Here is a 15574-nt window from a genome sequence, read left to right as displayed (position 1 = left end):
TGATAGCATTCAGCTGGAGGACGGCCATGACAGGTTCTCTATGAGCAGGCCAGGCCTGGTTATTTTGTCTTGGCCCTTATTAATCTGACAAGCTCATCCCGGCCGCAGTTTGCACACTTAGCATTCAAATCGGGGAGAGGAAATGTTTACTTGTGATGCTGTTTAATTGAGTCCTCCCCTCCTTCCATACTCCAAACACATGATACCTTTTTGTGGCTGACTGGCGCTGAATCGGGCCTTGTTCCTGTCTGTGTTTAACAAGAGATTCTCAGCTTTATGTGAGGCCATGAGCAAATGGAGCACAGGTCACCGGCAGCCATTACTCCTGTAAACACAAGTATTAATTGTCCTGCAGTTTCCAGGTTTTATATCCATTACTGGATCACCGAAGGATCATCCTGATGGCTGACGGATTGACCTGTTTTGTTAAAGATATGTAAACCCTTATGTGTGCGCTCCATTACTCCATGGCCTTTGACTGCTGAGTGCACATTCCCTGCAGACGTAAACTGCTGAAAAACTGACTTGTTCCTACTCATTTTATATGCACATATATATAACATGCATGGATGAATGCAGCTCTGTAAAGATTAATACATCATTAAATGTATTTTGAAATGCATGCTAAATTTGGCTTGGTGGTCTAACGTGCAGCAGTGCTCAGGAGGAGGGAGAAGCAGCACAAGGAGTCAAAGCTTTGCTGATAGGAGGAGAGAGCAGACTGATAGAAAGATGAGATGCAGCTTTCTGCTTTCACTGTCCAGTTACAGGGTGAGTTTGGATAAGGGTCTGGTAAGTAAAACTTAAACTGTGGGGCCGTGCTGCTTGGTAGAGCTGGCTGAATCTCAGAACTAGGTGAACAAATTTAGAAATACTTGGGCAGGTAAAATGTTATTCACATGGATTAAATACTTGTATTTCGCTTAGTCAAGTAAGCAAAATTAATTTAAAAAAATGCAAGGAGGCAGCTCTGTATTGTGGAAGGGACATACACACTTACCTACCTGTTCCCAATCTTTCGGACCGTGCACAGTTCTGGGACAATCCCAGTATAGATGGCTGCTTAGAATAAATGAACTGCCATTCACATGTGTTGTGTCATTCCAGTGTCAGAAAAATGGTACATGGCTCATCTTTGCTGCAATCCAAAAATATGTAGTGAGGTTAATTGGCTTCCCCAAAAAATTGACCTTAGACTGTAATATTGACATATGACTATGGTAGGTACATTAGATTGTGAGCTCCTTTGAGGGACAGCTAGTGACATGACTATGGACTTTGTACAGCGCTGCCTAATATGTCGGTGCAATATAAATACTGTGTAATATTATTATTAATAATTGGCTACTCATTTAAATGAATGGGCTGCTTTAGTTCAGCACACATTAACATGCATTCAGTAATGCACTGCAACAAATGAAACATTGACCATAATAACCAACTCTCCAAAATGCAGTTCTGTATTTTTAACAATCATTATTTATTATTTATTGCCATTATTAATGGGATGGATAACATGACCCACATAAGGATAAATATACTGGCAGATCTTCTGGTGAGCCCCCCGGTTTGTTGGGGTCACGGTAGCTGCCCCATTGTCATGTCTTATTTTTGGCACAGGAGGAACTCTGTACTATTGAGAGATATCTCTATGTTGTGAATATTGATGATTAGATCTGGAAATTTCTGAAGGTTATCAGGTTCTTCTGACCACCAAAACCAAAAGCTATAGGTTGGGTAGACTTTGCTGGCCAGTTGGCTTTGTTTCCCCATAACTTCCATGCTCCATCTTCAGCAGCCTGATTCATACAAATGGGGTCTTTTTATAAAGAAGTGAACCTGACATTCACCAAACATTCTCTGGTGGATAATTATCGCTGCCATTGATTTGGAAGCATGTGGTTGTGGAAGATCCTCCACCAGAGAATATTTGGTGATAGCTGCTTTATAAACATATAAGCATATTCATATTAGGAGTAGATTGAGCAACCATACTGTAGGTAAGTACTCTTTATTAAGTTTAAATGAAACTGTACAGGAAAATGATTACCATACCCAACCATACCCTGACTTGTAAAGAGTCCCTGTCTCATGTTACTTTTGTGCGATGTGGCCAAACAAAAATCCAGATATGATCCCTTTGATGGAATGTGGGAAGACGTGGATTTCCTTTGATGAGAAGTGCTCAGACTGTTTATCTCCAGAGTTCACTAATTATAAGTTCCTGTTTTTATTAGGAGAGGAGATTCTGTGCTCAGTTTTCAGACATTGCCTTCTCCCAGGCTGCAGCAGCTGTGTCTGACTTACATAACAGTTGTGTCTTCAGCCTAATGATTTTAACAATTACTTTCACAACTTTGTAGTTGGAGAAAACATGCAACAAATCTGACAAGGTCTTTCCTCCTCCTGCCCCCCGGGGAAGGAGATATATCCCAATGTTGACCATTAGGATGCTTTGAAAGGCCAGATTGAGCTCTGTTCCATCAATACTAATTAGCACTTTCACTGCCACCTATCTATAGCCAGCAGGTTGATGTACTAAGGACGGGCAAAATAGGATTGCTTGCTAAGTATAATGATAAAATATCCTATTACAGAACAGATATAAAGCACATAGACACATACATAAAATATTTAGATATCATTTTACAGATTTTGTTACATTGGGCACAACCGGCCAGATTGTTTCATAGTCCATGAGGCCAATGTACCCATAAACATTGGATGACTGTCTCGTAATATGCCGAGTGATGGGCTGTTGCTCACCTTCAGATAGTCCAACTATCAAATTTGATTGTTTTGTAGTCCATGGGGTTAATGCACCCATAAACAGTGGATGCCAGTCTTCCATTATGTTGGGGGATGGACTGTTGCTCACTTTCAAACTTCTAAATATGAAAGTTATATAGTACATTATTATTAATATTACACAATATTTATATAGCGCTGACATATTACGCAGCGCTGTACAAAGTCCATAGTCATGACACTAGCTGTCCCTCAAAGGGGCTTACAATCTAATATCCCTACCATAGTCATATGTCTTTAATGTAGTCTAAGGTCAAGGGTTTTTGGGGGGGGAAGTCAATTTACCTAACTGCATGTTTTAGTGATGTGGAAGGAAACCAGAGTACCCGGAGGAACTGAGGGAGAACCTGCAAACTGGCCATGATTCAAACTTGGTACCTAGCGCTAAGGTAAAGAGTGCTAACCACAGAGCCACCGGGAGAATGTACCCATAAATATTAGATAAGAGTCCTCCAATCTATTGGGCAATAGCTTGCTGCTAATCTTCACATTGGCCAGATATGATTGTTGTACTGGCCNGCCAGTGATGGCCAATGATGTAGTGCATAGGGCTAATGTACGCGTCAATGTTATATGCCCATATTCCGATATGTTGGGTGATTGTTGCTCATATTCATATAGCCCAAATAGACAGATATGTTTCATAGTCAATTGGGATTAATGTACCCCTAAACTTTAAATTACTTTTGCTTTTTTGGGTGATGGTCCAGTGCTCACCTTTAGAAAGCCAATTATGCCATACAAGAAAATTGTTCAATAAATTTGGAGACATTGTCCAAGGATCATTAATTCTGATATAATTTAGTGATGTGAATGTCTGATCCCTGTGGAGCTATACCCCCTCCTCACTAACAGTTACTCATAACACCAGGGCAATGTTCTCAACCCCTAGAGTTCCTCTAGAGGTTGCTAGGCTTTTCCTGAGCAATAAGCAATTTATGACTCCAAGGTTAGTGGTGAATGTTCATCTATGAATTTCTGATGTCTATGGCAAGCTTTGGATTGGTCGTACCTGGCAGGTCACTCAAAGAGAATAATGGACCTATTAATGTTTTGGCCACCACATCTCCAGAACCTATTGTGATTTCCTTATCATGTGAAACCTCGGAAGAATAAAATGTCCATACTGCTCATTAGATTACTCAGTCATCTTAAAAATGGTGCAGAATATTTGCATTGTTTCCAGTTAGCTCCTGAGGCCAAACATGTTCAGATCAAGATCCCAGAAATAGATTTTATTGGCACCCTAAACCTGTATAAGTTTATACAAATCACAACATAAATCATAATGCATGTAGTAATGCACTGTGGAGTGTTACCAATGATTGTTAATGGCTTCCCAAAGGAGATTGCACTAAAGCACATCTTGTTGCACAGATGGAATCGCTCTATGTTTTTATGTATTGTGTTTTCACATTAAAAGACCCATATTTTTATGCATTTGAGATGCATTGACTGTGTATTCAAAATAAATAGGCTGCAGCACCAATATGGCACCATGTAGTAGCATGGTGGGGCTAATATTTTTATGTATGAAGGGTATTTATTTTTTATGGAATCTCTAGCTAGACATCACAGGGTGGTTGGACCTTCAGGCACAATCTGAACCTCCTGTAACTCTAAATGTGATTGGTGATTAGTGGAGGAAGCTGCACCAGCCTATTGTGGTGTTTTATATTAAATCAACTGGATTTCCTGCCACACGTGAGCCCAGGCTAGCAACATCTGCAGATAATTTCTTGTCTCTTAAATTAGCCAAGCATTACCAAACTATATATATATATATATATATATATATGTCTTCATTTCTTAGAATAGACTTAGAATAAACATAGAATTCCGTGTCTTAAATTTAGATGCACAGATCATTAAATTTACTTTTTTATTTGTTGACACTTGTTGCATGACTAGATAACTAAGAAAAGACCATGGGGTTTGTCATATGCTATCACTAGAATGGTAACAATGGCCCAGCAATGCAGGCACAGGGAGCACCATGTACTCTCCTTATCACTCAGCTGGAAGGACAACAAGGGACGGTGTGTAATTCCAATGGACAAGTTTGGTATGCCATCTGCAGCAAATGTTATGTGCCCATGGGAAACATACAGAGCAAATGTTCTGCTGAGGTCAGTCTATTGGCTTGAATAGTTTTGTATTAGAATGTGTGTAAACCCTAACAAGGTACGTCATTTTTTTGTGTCAAATGGTCAAATGGAATTACTCAGGCTGGGACAATGATTGTCTATATCTGTCTATGTGTAAGACCTTCTAATCCAGTGTTTCTCAACCTTTACACAACCTAAAAATAACTTTCAGGTAAAACCTTGGCTGGAGCTGTCAGATATTGTAGGAGTCACTGCTCTAACCCATTCACTTGTGTTTGTAAATTTAAGCTTGAGTCATTGAGCTCTGTAAACAGCAGCCTTACAACAGCTGCAAGTGAGACAGAGGAAAACATATAAACATCAGCCCACAGCTCCACCTGCTGGCTAAAATCTTCAGTTTCAACATCACTTCAAAAGTTACTTTAGTAATTCTGAAGCTTTCATTTAAATATTATCTGGTGGTTGTCCCATTAACATACTTATTCAGGCAGCTCCCATTATGTGTGACAGCTGCGCTCTTGCTTTCTCCTTGACACATTGGCTTTCATTGGAGATTTTAGGCAGCCAAGGTGATGTGTGTGTATAGGCAATATTTGCTGTCGTCACCATCAGGAAGCTCACCCAGAGCAAAGTTGTGCCCCTGGCCAAGACTATGAACATCCTTAGTATTGCACAGGGATTGCCTTTGTCATTATCAAGAAGGCAATGCTGGAGTAAGTGCATGCGGACAAGAAGTGACTGACACAGCTAGAAAAGAATGGCAACAACTGGATGAAAAATAATTACAATTATTTAAGATAAAAGGAAAACTTCAAAACATGCAAAAAACAATGCACCAGTCTCAGATAGGCAGTACTGCCACAAGGTCTTTTAGTACCAAAGTGCCAAAATGCACCTCCCATGAGCTGGTGACTACCATATTGATAAAGTGCCCAAGGTGGCTGCCACCTTTGCCTACCCTTCAGCCCGACCTCGGGCAGGACAGTGAAAGTTCTCCTTTGCCCTAAGAAGGTTTGCCCCCATCCTGCTGCCCAAGGTGGCCGCTTCTTTTGCCTATCCCCCTAACCCAGCCATAGGCCGAATAGTGAAAGATCTCCTTTACCTTTTGATATACTGCGCTAACATGGCAGTTGAATATTGGGGTTTGCTTCTTTGCCACTAAAGTGCCCAAGTGGCTGACTTTTTTGCTGACCCCTCAGCTTGGCCCAGGGCAGGACGATGAAAACGTTCCTTTGCCCTCATGTGATTTACTAGGCTGGCATGGCAGTAGAAAAGGGAGTCTGCCTCCATTACACTAAAGTGCCCAAGACAACCATCATGTTTTCTCTCTCCCCCCAAATCCCTGGGTAGAATAGTCAAAGATCTGGCGTGGTGGTTCAATAGGGGGTTCTGCTCACACTTACCCCTCTGTAAATCCTATGTATGCAATCACATATGCTTATAATACACTTATTATTATTAATATTAATATTATTATTACTATTATTATTATTATTATTATTATTAATAAACAGGATTTTTATAGCGGCAACATATTACGCAGCGTTGTACATTAAATAGGGACTTATTTTATTTCCATTGATTTCCATACTCAGACTCATTGTGTCACAAAATCTGACCTCCCCCAGCTTACAGCAGTATTACAATGCTTGGAGTGCATGCAAATATAAGCAAAAAGTCCAAACAAATCCATGTATGGCGGTGCGTCCTTTGCGGCCATTGTTCTACCTCTAGACAATCCTATATAAAGTGAAATTTGCTATATTTCTATCCATCGGATGTTTGCATTGTGTTTGTGGGTAAACAGCGAAAGTCATTTGTTCCCACTGACTCTGAGAAAGGGTCCATTATAGTGGAGGCAGGGGGTAATTGTTGGGGTATTACCAACAGTGATTCCGTTCTATACAGGGGTATAATATGATAGAAGCCACTTCGGAGTGCTGAGCCGGACTCCTCCACCACTCTACTGTACAAATACAGAATGTAAACCGCTGATATTATTTGTCAAAGCAGCTGAGGGATAAAGATCTCTGGCTGGCGCTTTACTAGGAAAATAAAGAGAATATGTGAGAATACAGGGGTGATTACCGCCAATCTCACATGTATGCCTTTGTGGTGAAAATGCATTAGAAGGAACAAAAGGGCCATGGAATCCGGAGAATTATAGGCTTAGTCGGTCAGTGGTACCTGGATGGGTAGGCTGATTTATTATGCAGCCTGAGGCGGCAGAAAATACGGTATGTGTCTCATTATCCAAATCCGCCATATTAGGCTGCGTATGGCTCTTGGTGGTGGGGGAGCTACAAGGCCCAGCAAGCCCTGTTAGTGCTCAGTGTATGGATGTGCAAGTTTTGGTTCAATATCACGGCACAGTGGGCTCTAAAATGTATCCAAACCCAAGAATAAAAGTATTTTTTTTTTATTTTTTATTGTTATTTTTATGTTATCTTTAGGCTTCCTCCTGGTGATCCTGCAAGCAACACACACTTCTTGTTTTATGGTGACAACTCCATGATGAGCTCCACAATACAAGTGGAGGAATTCAGTGTCCATAGATCGGAACAAGACTAAAGCTACGTACACATATCCAATAGTTCTCGCCCAATAATCAGCTCAGGGCCAATAGTGGATGAGAATCTGGCGTGTGTACAGCGCCCGTCGTCCATCATCCAAACGACAGTCCTGGCGGATCCACGGAAGATGGACGATGAACAATCCTAATGGAAGTGAAAAGGCAGAGTGCGCACCCGGGTGCCGCTACGTCTTTCTCCTCCTCCCCTCTCTATAGAGCAGAACGGTGCTGTAAGTACAGAGCTTGTTCATGCATTGTGCAGTCCTTTGTCGTTAGAAAGGATTGGGAAAAATAGGAGAATGGACAGGGAGGGTTAGAACCACCTTTTATCATTTTTTTTTTCAACCAGGAAAATTTTGTTTTAGTTCCCATTCCGCAGAGTCAACAGGAAGTGAGAAGATATTTCTTCAATGTGAGTAAAATGCTCTGCTAAGCCCTGTACAGATCTCAATTTGTGTCACCCAAAACATATTAATGATCACGAAAGTATAAAATCACTTTTAATGCCCCTGTAGACAGCCGCGCCATTCCCACCTCCATTATTTACAATATGTAGTGCAGCTCTGTGTCACCTTTTTATATTTTGGTACCTCCAGTACTGGTAAGGTGCAGGCATCATTCCAGACATTAAACAATACATGGCTCAGCCTGGTTCTGGTATTAATCTTGCCTTAACCCAGTAAATGTATTTACTAAACATTTCAGCATTGTACACTAGATCCAATTAAAGGTGGCTCTGACTAATGTCAGGAGAAAACATCAGGCAGCTAATATGGATTCTGGACCCTCGCCATGAGGCCTCTACATAAGTCATGTCCGCCATGTGGAACTCGTTTCTGATTCTAGGTTTCGTTTTCATAATGGTTTGTGGGATTCCAAACAGCGCAATGACTTGGAATATCAGGAAATGTATAAATGTAACACAGACTGATGTCAGATGGTGGTTTCTGTGCTGCATGGGGTTCCATTAAAAGCACTGCAGGTTTTAAATGGTAACGCACCAATACTGCAAAAAATGTATTAATTTATTAATTGATAACTGTACACAGTGATAATAGTATTCAGTATATTCATCCCTTTCTCAATTTGCATTTCTGAATGCAGACCAAGTTGTCTCCTAGATTGTAAGCTCTTTGGGGCAGGGTCCTCTCCTCCTCCTGTGTCATTTGCAACCTTTATTTAATGTACACTGCTACATGATATGTTGGGGCTATATAAAACCTGTTTATTATTCATAATAATAATAATATTAATTGTGATAGAGCCAAAGTTTGGAGAAGTTGAACCACTCACTGCTGGGGTATGTGCATTAGGAGTGGCTGGTGGCTCACTGAGCATACCTACAATTATCTATAATCTCCATTAGAATAGATAAGAATAGACAAGAACATTAGATAGACAAGGATAAGTATTGTCACTCCTCAGTAGTTTCTTGAACAACATCAACTTCATGGAAAAATCACCAATAATGTAATGAAAAATAAAGATTTTAAAAAATTATAAATTACTTTTAAAATTACATTAACATATTAAAGATTGTATTTAGTTTTAATGATTAGGCTTGCATCTACTATAAAAGTAAACTATGATTATAATTATACTGCAAATGTTTACCTGATTCTATTCTATAAAAGCTGACATATACCTATGTACTTACTAAAAAGTTTCCAGGTGCTAAGTGACTTTATTATAATGTTTCAAATTTAATATATTATAAACAGTTTCAGTGTTAATAAACATATATTGTAACTTTTTTTATCTGTTCAACCTATCTCACCAAAGAGGAATCTCATTCAATGCATTAGACAGCCTGTATATCTAATATTCTGGGTGTGATTTATTAAACTCAGCTAAGATTGCTCCTTTAGCAGTGATCTCTGACAAAAATTGTGTGTTTGTTTATACAATCCTGGATGGGCTATCAGAGCCTTGGTGAATTGTCTCAGGGATGCAATTATTACTATGGGAAATCAATTAACAAAAAAAGTAAAAATATGTAATTTTTAAGTCTACAAATTGTTACTGTTTTATCAATATAATACATTATTTTAAATATTTATTTTGCATTTATATATATATATATATATATATATATTGTATTTATTTATTTACTTTTAACGTTGTAATTATATTGTACAAATGTTTTAATAAATATCATTTAACCTTTTACATTTGTGGTAAAAATTATTTTGAAAAGTCTGATTTATTTTTGCTTCAATAATCACAAAAAAAAATGTTAAATGAATGAAAACACTTTTAGGTGCATCTTCCTAACTATCCATTGAGAAAGGGGAACATTATTGGGTTTACATAATTTATTAGACTGTTGTTATTAGACTATTATTTATTGGATTGGTTAACAAATTGACAAAAAATTCAGTTAATATTCATTTCAATGTACTAGTCATTTAATAGGTATACAATAACTTTATTTACATGATTGAATAAATAAATTTAATATTTACAGAATTTATTTTCTGTTTCTTTAGTGAATCATCATTATTAGGTATTATCGGGAGCTGGATTTATTGTTTTCATTTGTTTATACTATAGAAAATGTGTAGATTTGTGTTATGTATTATGTATATTGCTCCCTAAATGCACCAGTATACTGTAATTATATTCTTATCAATATAAAAATATTAGTTATTAGTTATTACTAAAATAATTTCTAAATTAAAATAATTATTGCATTGGTTATAATAATTATAATGTGTTTAAAAAAATCGCTAATAAATGCTATTTTTTAATTAATTGCAAAAAACCCAGAAAAATTAGAGGAATATATTAAAACCTGTAAAAAATATATATATATTTTTAATTTTTTAAAATCTATAGCCATGCACTACTGTAAAGTAAGGGACCAAATGCTAGGATTTAGGTTCTCACATTTAAAGAAACAAAAATTAAAAACATATGAATAAAATGCGAATATAAAAATAGCATGGTTATTATTTACAGCTGAGTGTATGTATCTTTCATATACAAATGGGAATACTTTTAATTTTAAATAACATTTGTGCATTTTTATTGTTTCATCCAAGATGGACAGCCCACCAAATGAAATTGTGACTTAAGTAAATCAGACCTATTGTGAAAATATGCAGAGAAGACTCTGAGCCAAAAACAGGGGCAAGGGGTGAGAATACTAGACATACCAATCCACAAACTAACATCTGCTGCCATGGCTGCAAGGAAGAGAATTGTCATTTTTGTTTTCTTTCATTTCTTGACAGGTACAAAAACTCCTGACAGCTTTAAAATAACACTGAAAGTAATTTTCAAAATCCTCAGATTGCAAAATATCTTGTGTACCATTAAATGTTATATCAGCTCTGATGGCTTTTTTATTTTTAGTTTATTTTTTATCAAAAATGAAAGCTGAACATTGGTTACTATATAAAAGTTTTTTTATAATTATGTTAATATTTTTTATTATTCACTCATACCTCTAAAAATATTACTATAATCATCATTATTAATGTTTTTGTTGTTGTTGTTATTATTATAATTATTATTTTACTAATACCATAATAACATCACTAATATTATTTATTATTCTTTAATACACTACATATTGCTATTATCAAAAAAGGGAGAACAAAAAGCAAGTGTCACACTCACCCAACTATATCTAGTACTGATGCTTACTTCTGATTGGTTACTGCCCCAGAAACTGCCCCAACTATTTATATTAGATCTGACATTTTCTAGGTAACACATGTAGGTAAAACCATCAAACTTTTTATTGGTTGCTATATGGGAGATTATTTTTTCTTTCATTTATCTGTATCAGCTCCAAAGAAAACTGCTAAGTGAGATCAAAGCACAAACCTTCACATGCAATAGAAAATCCCTGTCAGCATTTATAAAAGCTTTAGAGTTCTATATGGTCCCTGTGCAGTGTAGATATCTGTCAGCCTGTGTTATTTTAGAACTATCCCTCTATACTATGGACACAATACTCCAAAGAAAGAAGAGGGAAGTGAAAAGAAAGAAATAAAAGTTTCCTTTGATTTTTAGGGGATGATCATACAGAGAGGGAGGCAGGTGTTGTACATGTCCAGCTCATATCATGTCTCATCAGTGACTGTCCATGATCACTGTCCACAGCCTTCATCCAGACTTCATAATTATATCTATATATGAATTCTCTAATCACTGCCCAGTGTTCCCCACTTTCATGCAGACTTTCCAGTTCATATGAAGTCTCATCATCCCCTGCTCATTGTACACTGTCCTCATCCAGAATGTCCAACTCATTCCATGTTTCATCACTTTCATCAGTGACTGCCCTTGATCACTGCCCACCACCTTCAGCATGCTGCTTTGCATCAGTTTTACTTTTAAATCTCATAACAGCACAATTGTAGTAAAAATATTCCCATTTGCATTGTGTTCACATGAAACTCTAGCAGATTAGCCATCAGTGATATGAGTCTGCCTGTGTAATGTTATTTCTATTACTAGGGAATCGTGCAAAGGAAAGAAAATTACACCCCTTGTATGATGTATGAGGCTTGTATTTAAAAAACTGTAATTATAATGATGCTTCTAGAGATTTCAGTAGACATAAAGAAATATCCTATTATGGCAGACTGAGCATGCGTTGTACTATATTTGCACAAAGTTATAAGGACCTCACACAGTCTCTTATGTCCTAATGGAGCTATGTATGCTCCGACCTATTAATTAACAATACATCATTATTTAATTATCTATAGATCATATCCTGAAGTGAATGATGGCAGAAAAATATATGGGTCCTTGCTAAGCAATGTGTGGGTCCCTGCAGAAAAATATGTAAGGCTCTGAAGATCAATATGTGAGTCCCTGCAAAACAATATATGGGGCCCTGCAAATCAATATGTGAGACCCTGCATAGCAATATGTGGGACCCTGCAAATCAATATGTGAGACCCTGCATAGCAATATGTGGGACCCTGCAGAGCAATATGTGGGACCCTGCAAATCCATATATGAAACCCTGCAAATCAAATTGTGAGACTTTGCAAAGCAATATGTGGGACCCTGGCACTATTACAGCACCCGTACAGAAATGACAGATCTCTGGTATAGGGTGCCGCTATATGCTCATCCCATGTACATCTGCTATGAGGAAGAGAAATGCAATTATGTAACAGAAAAGGAATGTTAGATTTTCCATGCTGGGATCGGCCATCGCTTCCAACATCTTCTCCCTCGTAATCCTCACTATATGTTATATATTGTTTTTTTGTCATTATTACCAATGTGACTATCTCATTATTATTATTACTGCCAATGGGTTTACCCTGCACAGTATTATCCGACAGATGTCTCATATTCCGGTATTAGTGCACTGGTTAAAGTCATGTAAATCAAAATGTTATTTATCCTTTTAGAAAAAAAAAATATAACAATTTCTTCATAAATTAAACTGACCATGTGATTTCAACACAATAGTAATTCAATTAATTTTCATGGAGGGTCAATTTGTTCTACAAATTACCGTATACCATATTATAAGGATACATCTATATAGAAATAGATATTTATAGTCAATTATTATTCCTATTCTTGTACCATGTCAATTGAATAGATTTCAAAAACAGAAAAATGCTATTTAGATTTAGATGATTATATATATATATTGTGTGTCCCATTTTATGATTATTCATACATTATGTTTATATATATATATATATATATAATTTATATATAATCATAAACACACACACACATATGTAGATATATAAATCTTTGTATATATATATATATATATATATATACTGAAAACAATTGAGGAAATGCTTTATGTCGCATTAGGTAGAACAGGAATATAGACACACATATTGTTAATAAATAAATAAAAAAGTCGGGAATTGTAGAATAAAAATTTACTTCGGACTACAAAGCCAAAGATTAGTTATAAGTCTAATAAATTACAATTTACCTGGATGGATAGCTGTCAGGATATTTACAATAAGTGCACTGTGATCTGTAGATCAGATCACTTCCAGCAGATAATTCGCAGTCACTACACACAATGCTGATCTTACATGGAATTCACACAGCTGGGACTGGACGAGGCTGCACTCCATGCAGTGCAATGCAAGAATCTGGCTGCAGTCTATCCTGCCCAGTGGATGTCTCTGGCTGCATTCTATGGCAGGCACTCTATATAAATCAAGCTGCCCTCCAACCTGCCCAATACAAGGCAAGCCTTCTATATAAATCAAGCTGCCCTTCATGTAGCCCAGGGCAGACACTATAAATCAGCTGGACTCCATCCTGCCCAATACATAGCAGGCACCCTGGGTGTCAGACTGCACCCCAAGTACAAGGCAGGCTTTATTCTGGATGGATGAGGCTGTACTTTATACAGCCCAGGCAAAGCAGCCCCCCTGGATTAATCAGGCTACACTCCATGCAGCCCAGTACAAGACAGAGACCCTGGATGAACCAGGCTACTAAATATAAGACCCCATCCACTATACATATATATGTCAGCCAGCTGCATGGAGTATATTCATTGTCCTCATATAATGATGGTATACTGCTACACTCCTCAGCATGCACTGCTAATTCGGTTTGGTCCTGGTTGTATATTGGATGAACAATTTTCCTTAGAGGTTTTAGTCCCCATTCATTAGGGACCGATGGACTGGATCATTGTGCTGCCAATGTATGGTGCAATAGCAGGCGGCTGGCCAGGGCAGGCTTGGTTGCTAGCATGGACACAGTAAGAGGAATGGGCACCAGAATTCTTGGTGAAGGGACAAATGTAATGGGTTAGTCCTCTGTAGTTCCATGCAGAGGGCTAAATGTGGGGGGACCAGGAGGGCAGACGGTATAGGAATGGGTAATACTGGTAAGCCTGGTATAGTGACAGCAGTGATGGGCACAGAAGCTCCTCTGGGTAGTATTGTCTCTGGTCATCCTTCACCAGGACCCTCACTGCCACCTGCTTGGCTGGGGTCTCTGGGGCTTTGGCTGCTTGTTGCTTGGCTATCATCTTCCTCTTAGTCTTGTATCGCCTGTTCTGGAACCAAATCTTTATCTGGGTTTCTGTGAGCTTCAGGGCTGCAGCCAGATCGGCCCTCTCTGGTCCTGAGAGATATCTCTGAAGACTGAACCTCCTCTCCAATTCATAGACCTGGGCATGGGAGAAGGCAGCTCTAGTCCTCTTCTTCCCTGTCTTCTCCTCTGCTTTGTGATCTGTGTAATCCCCTGTATGGAGAAAAAGATGGTCATCAGTTCTACATCATGGTCCAATATCAGATATACATCGTACTAACAACCAGATCAATAATTCTATATCAGAGCCCATCATACATTGTACACCAAATCCAGATAATCAGTTCTAGATCACTGTCTAATATCAGATATACATCGTACAAACAACTAGATCAATAATTATGTATCAGTGCCCATCATACATTGTACACCAAAACTAGAAAATCAGTTCTACATCACTGTCTAATATCAGATCATGGTCCAATATCATATATACATCGTGCAGAAAAAAATAGATCATTAATACATTGTACACCAAGTCCAGACCCTCACTGTCCAATATGAAATATACAAAGGAAAGCATCCAAGTCGTCAGTTCTAGATCATGGTCTGACATCAATCATACATTTCATACCAGTGCCCAGATATAAAATTCAAAATCATGGCATAGAATCAAATATACAAAGTACAACAAAAGTACAACAGAATCCACAGGATTATCATTGTGTTTCTATATCAGTCATACATTGTGCAGCAAATCCCAGATGATCACATCTAGATAATCAATTATACTTTGAAGGCCAGCATTAGAGTATTGGTTCTAGATCATGGTCCAATACCAAATATATATCCAATGCCAGCACCCAGAGCAACAATTATAGATCATGTTCTGGTAATAAATATACATTGTACACAATTCAGATGATCGCTCCTAGATCATGCTTTAATACCCATAGATTACATATCAGCATCTAGATCATGAGGTCCAATATCAAATACACAATGTACACCAGCATTTAGATCACCGGTTCTAGATCATGGCCTAATTTTGAAAATACAATAGCACCTTGATCATCGGTTCTGACTC

General features: G+C 37.8%; 1 protein-coding gene across 1 annotated transcript in view; it reads right to left on the bottom strand.

Annotated features, from left to right (window-relative positions):
* Positions 1–13352: 13352 nt before the first annotated feature.
* LOC140339457 (homeobox protein zampogna-like) overlaps positions 13353–15574 on the bottom strand; it is a 5779-nt gene continuing 3557 nt past the window's right edge. The window contains exon 2 of the mRNA XM_072424182.1: positions 13353–14700. Within this exon, the coding sequence (XP_072280283.1) occupies positions 14291–14700 (410 nt within the window). The 3' untranslated portion in view covers positions 13353–14290. The remainder of the gene's footprint in view (positions 14701–15574) is intronic.

Source organism: Pyxicephalus adspersus, chromosome 10, assembly GCF_032062135.1.
Source record: "Pyxicephalus adspersus chromosome 10, UCB_Pads_2.0, whole genome shotgun sequence".
In the NCBI taxonomy this organism is placed as follows: Eukaryota; Metazoa; Chordata; class Amphibia; order Anura; family Pyxicephalidae; genus Pyxicephalus; species Pyxicephalus adspersus.
The sequence above is the reverse complement of the archived record's forward strand: the minus strand, read 5'-3'. Positions and strand labels throughout refer to the sequence as shown.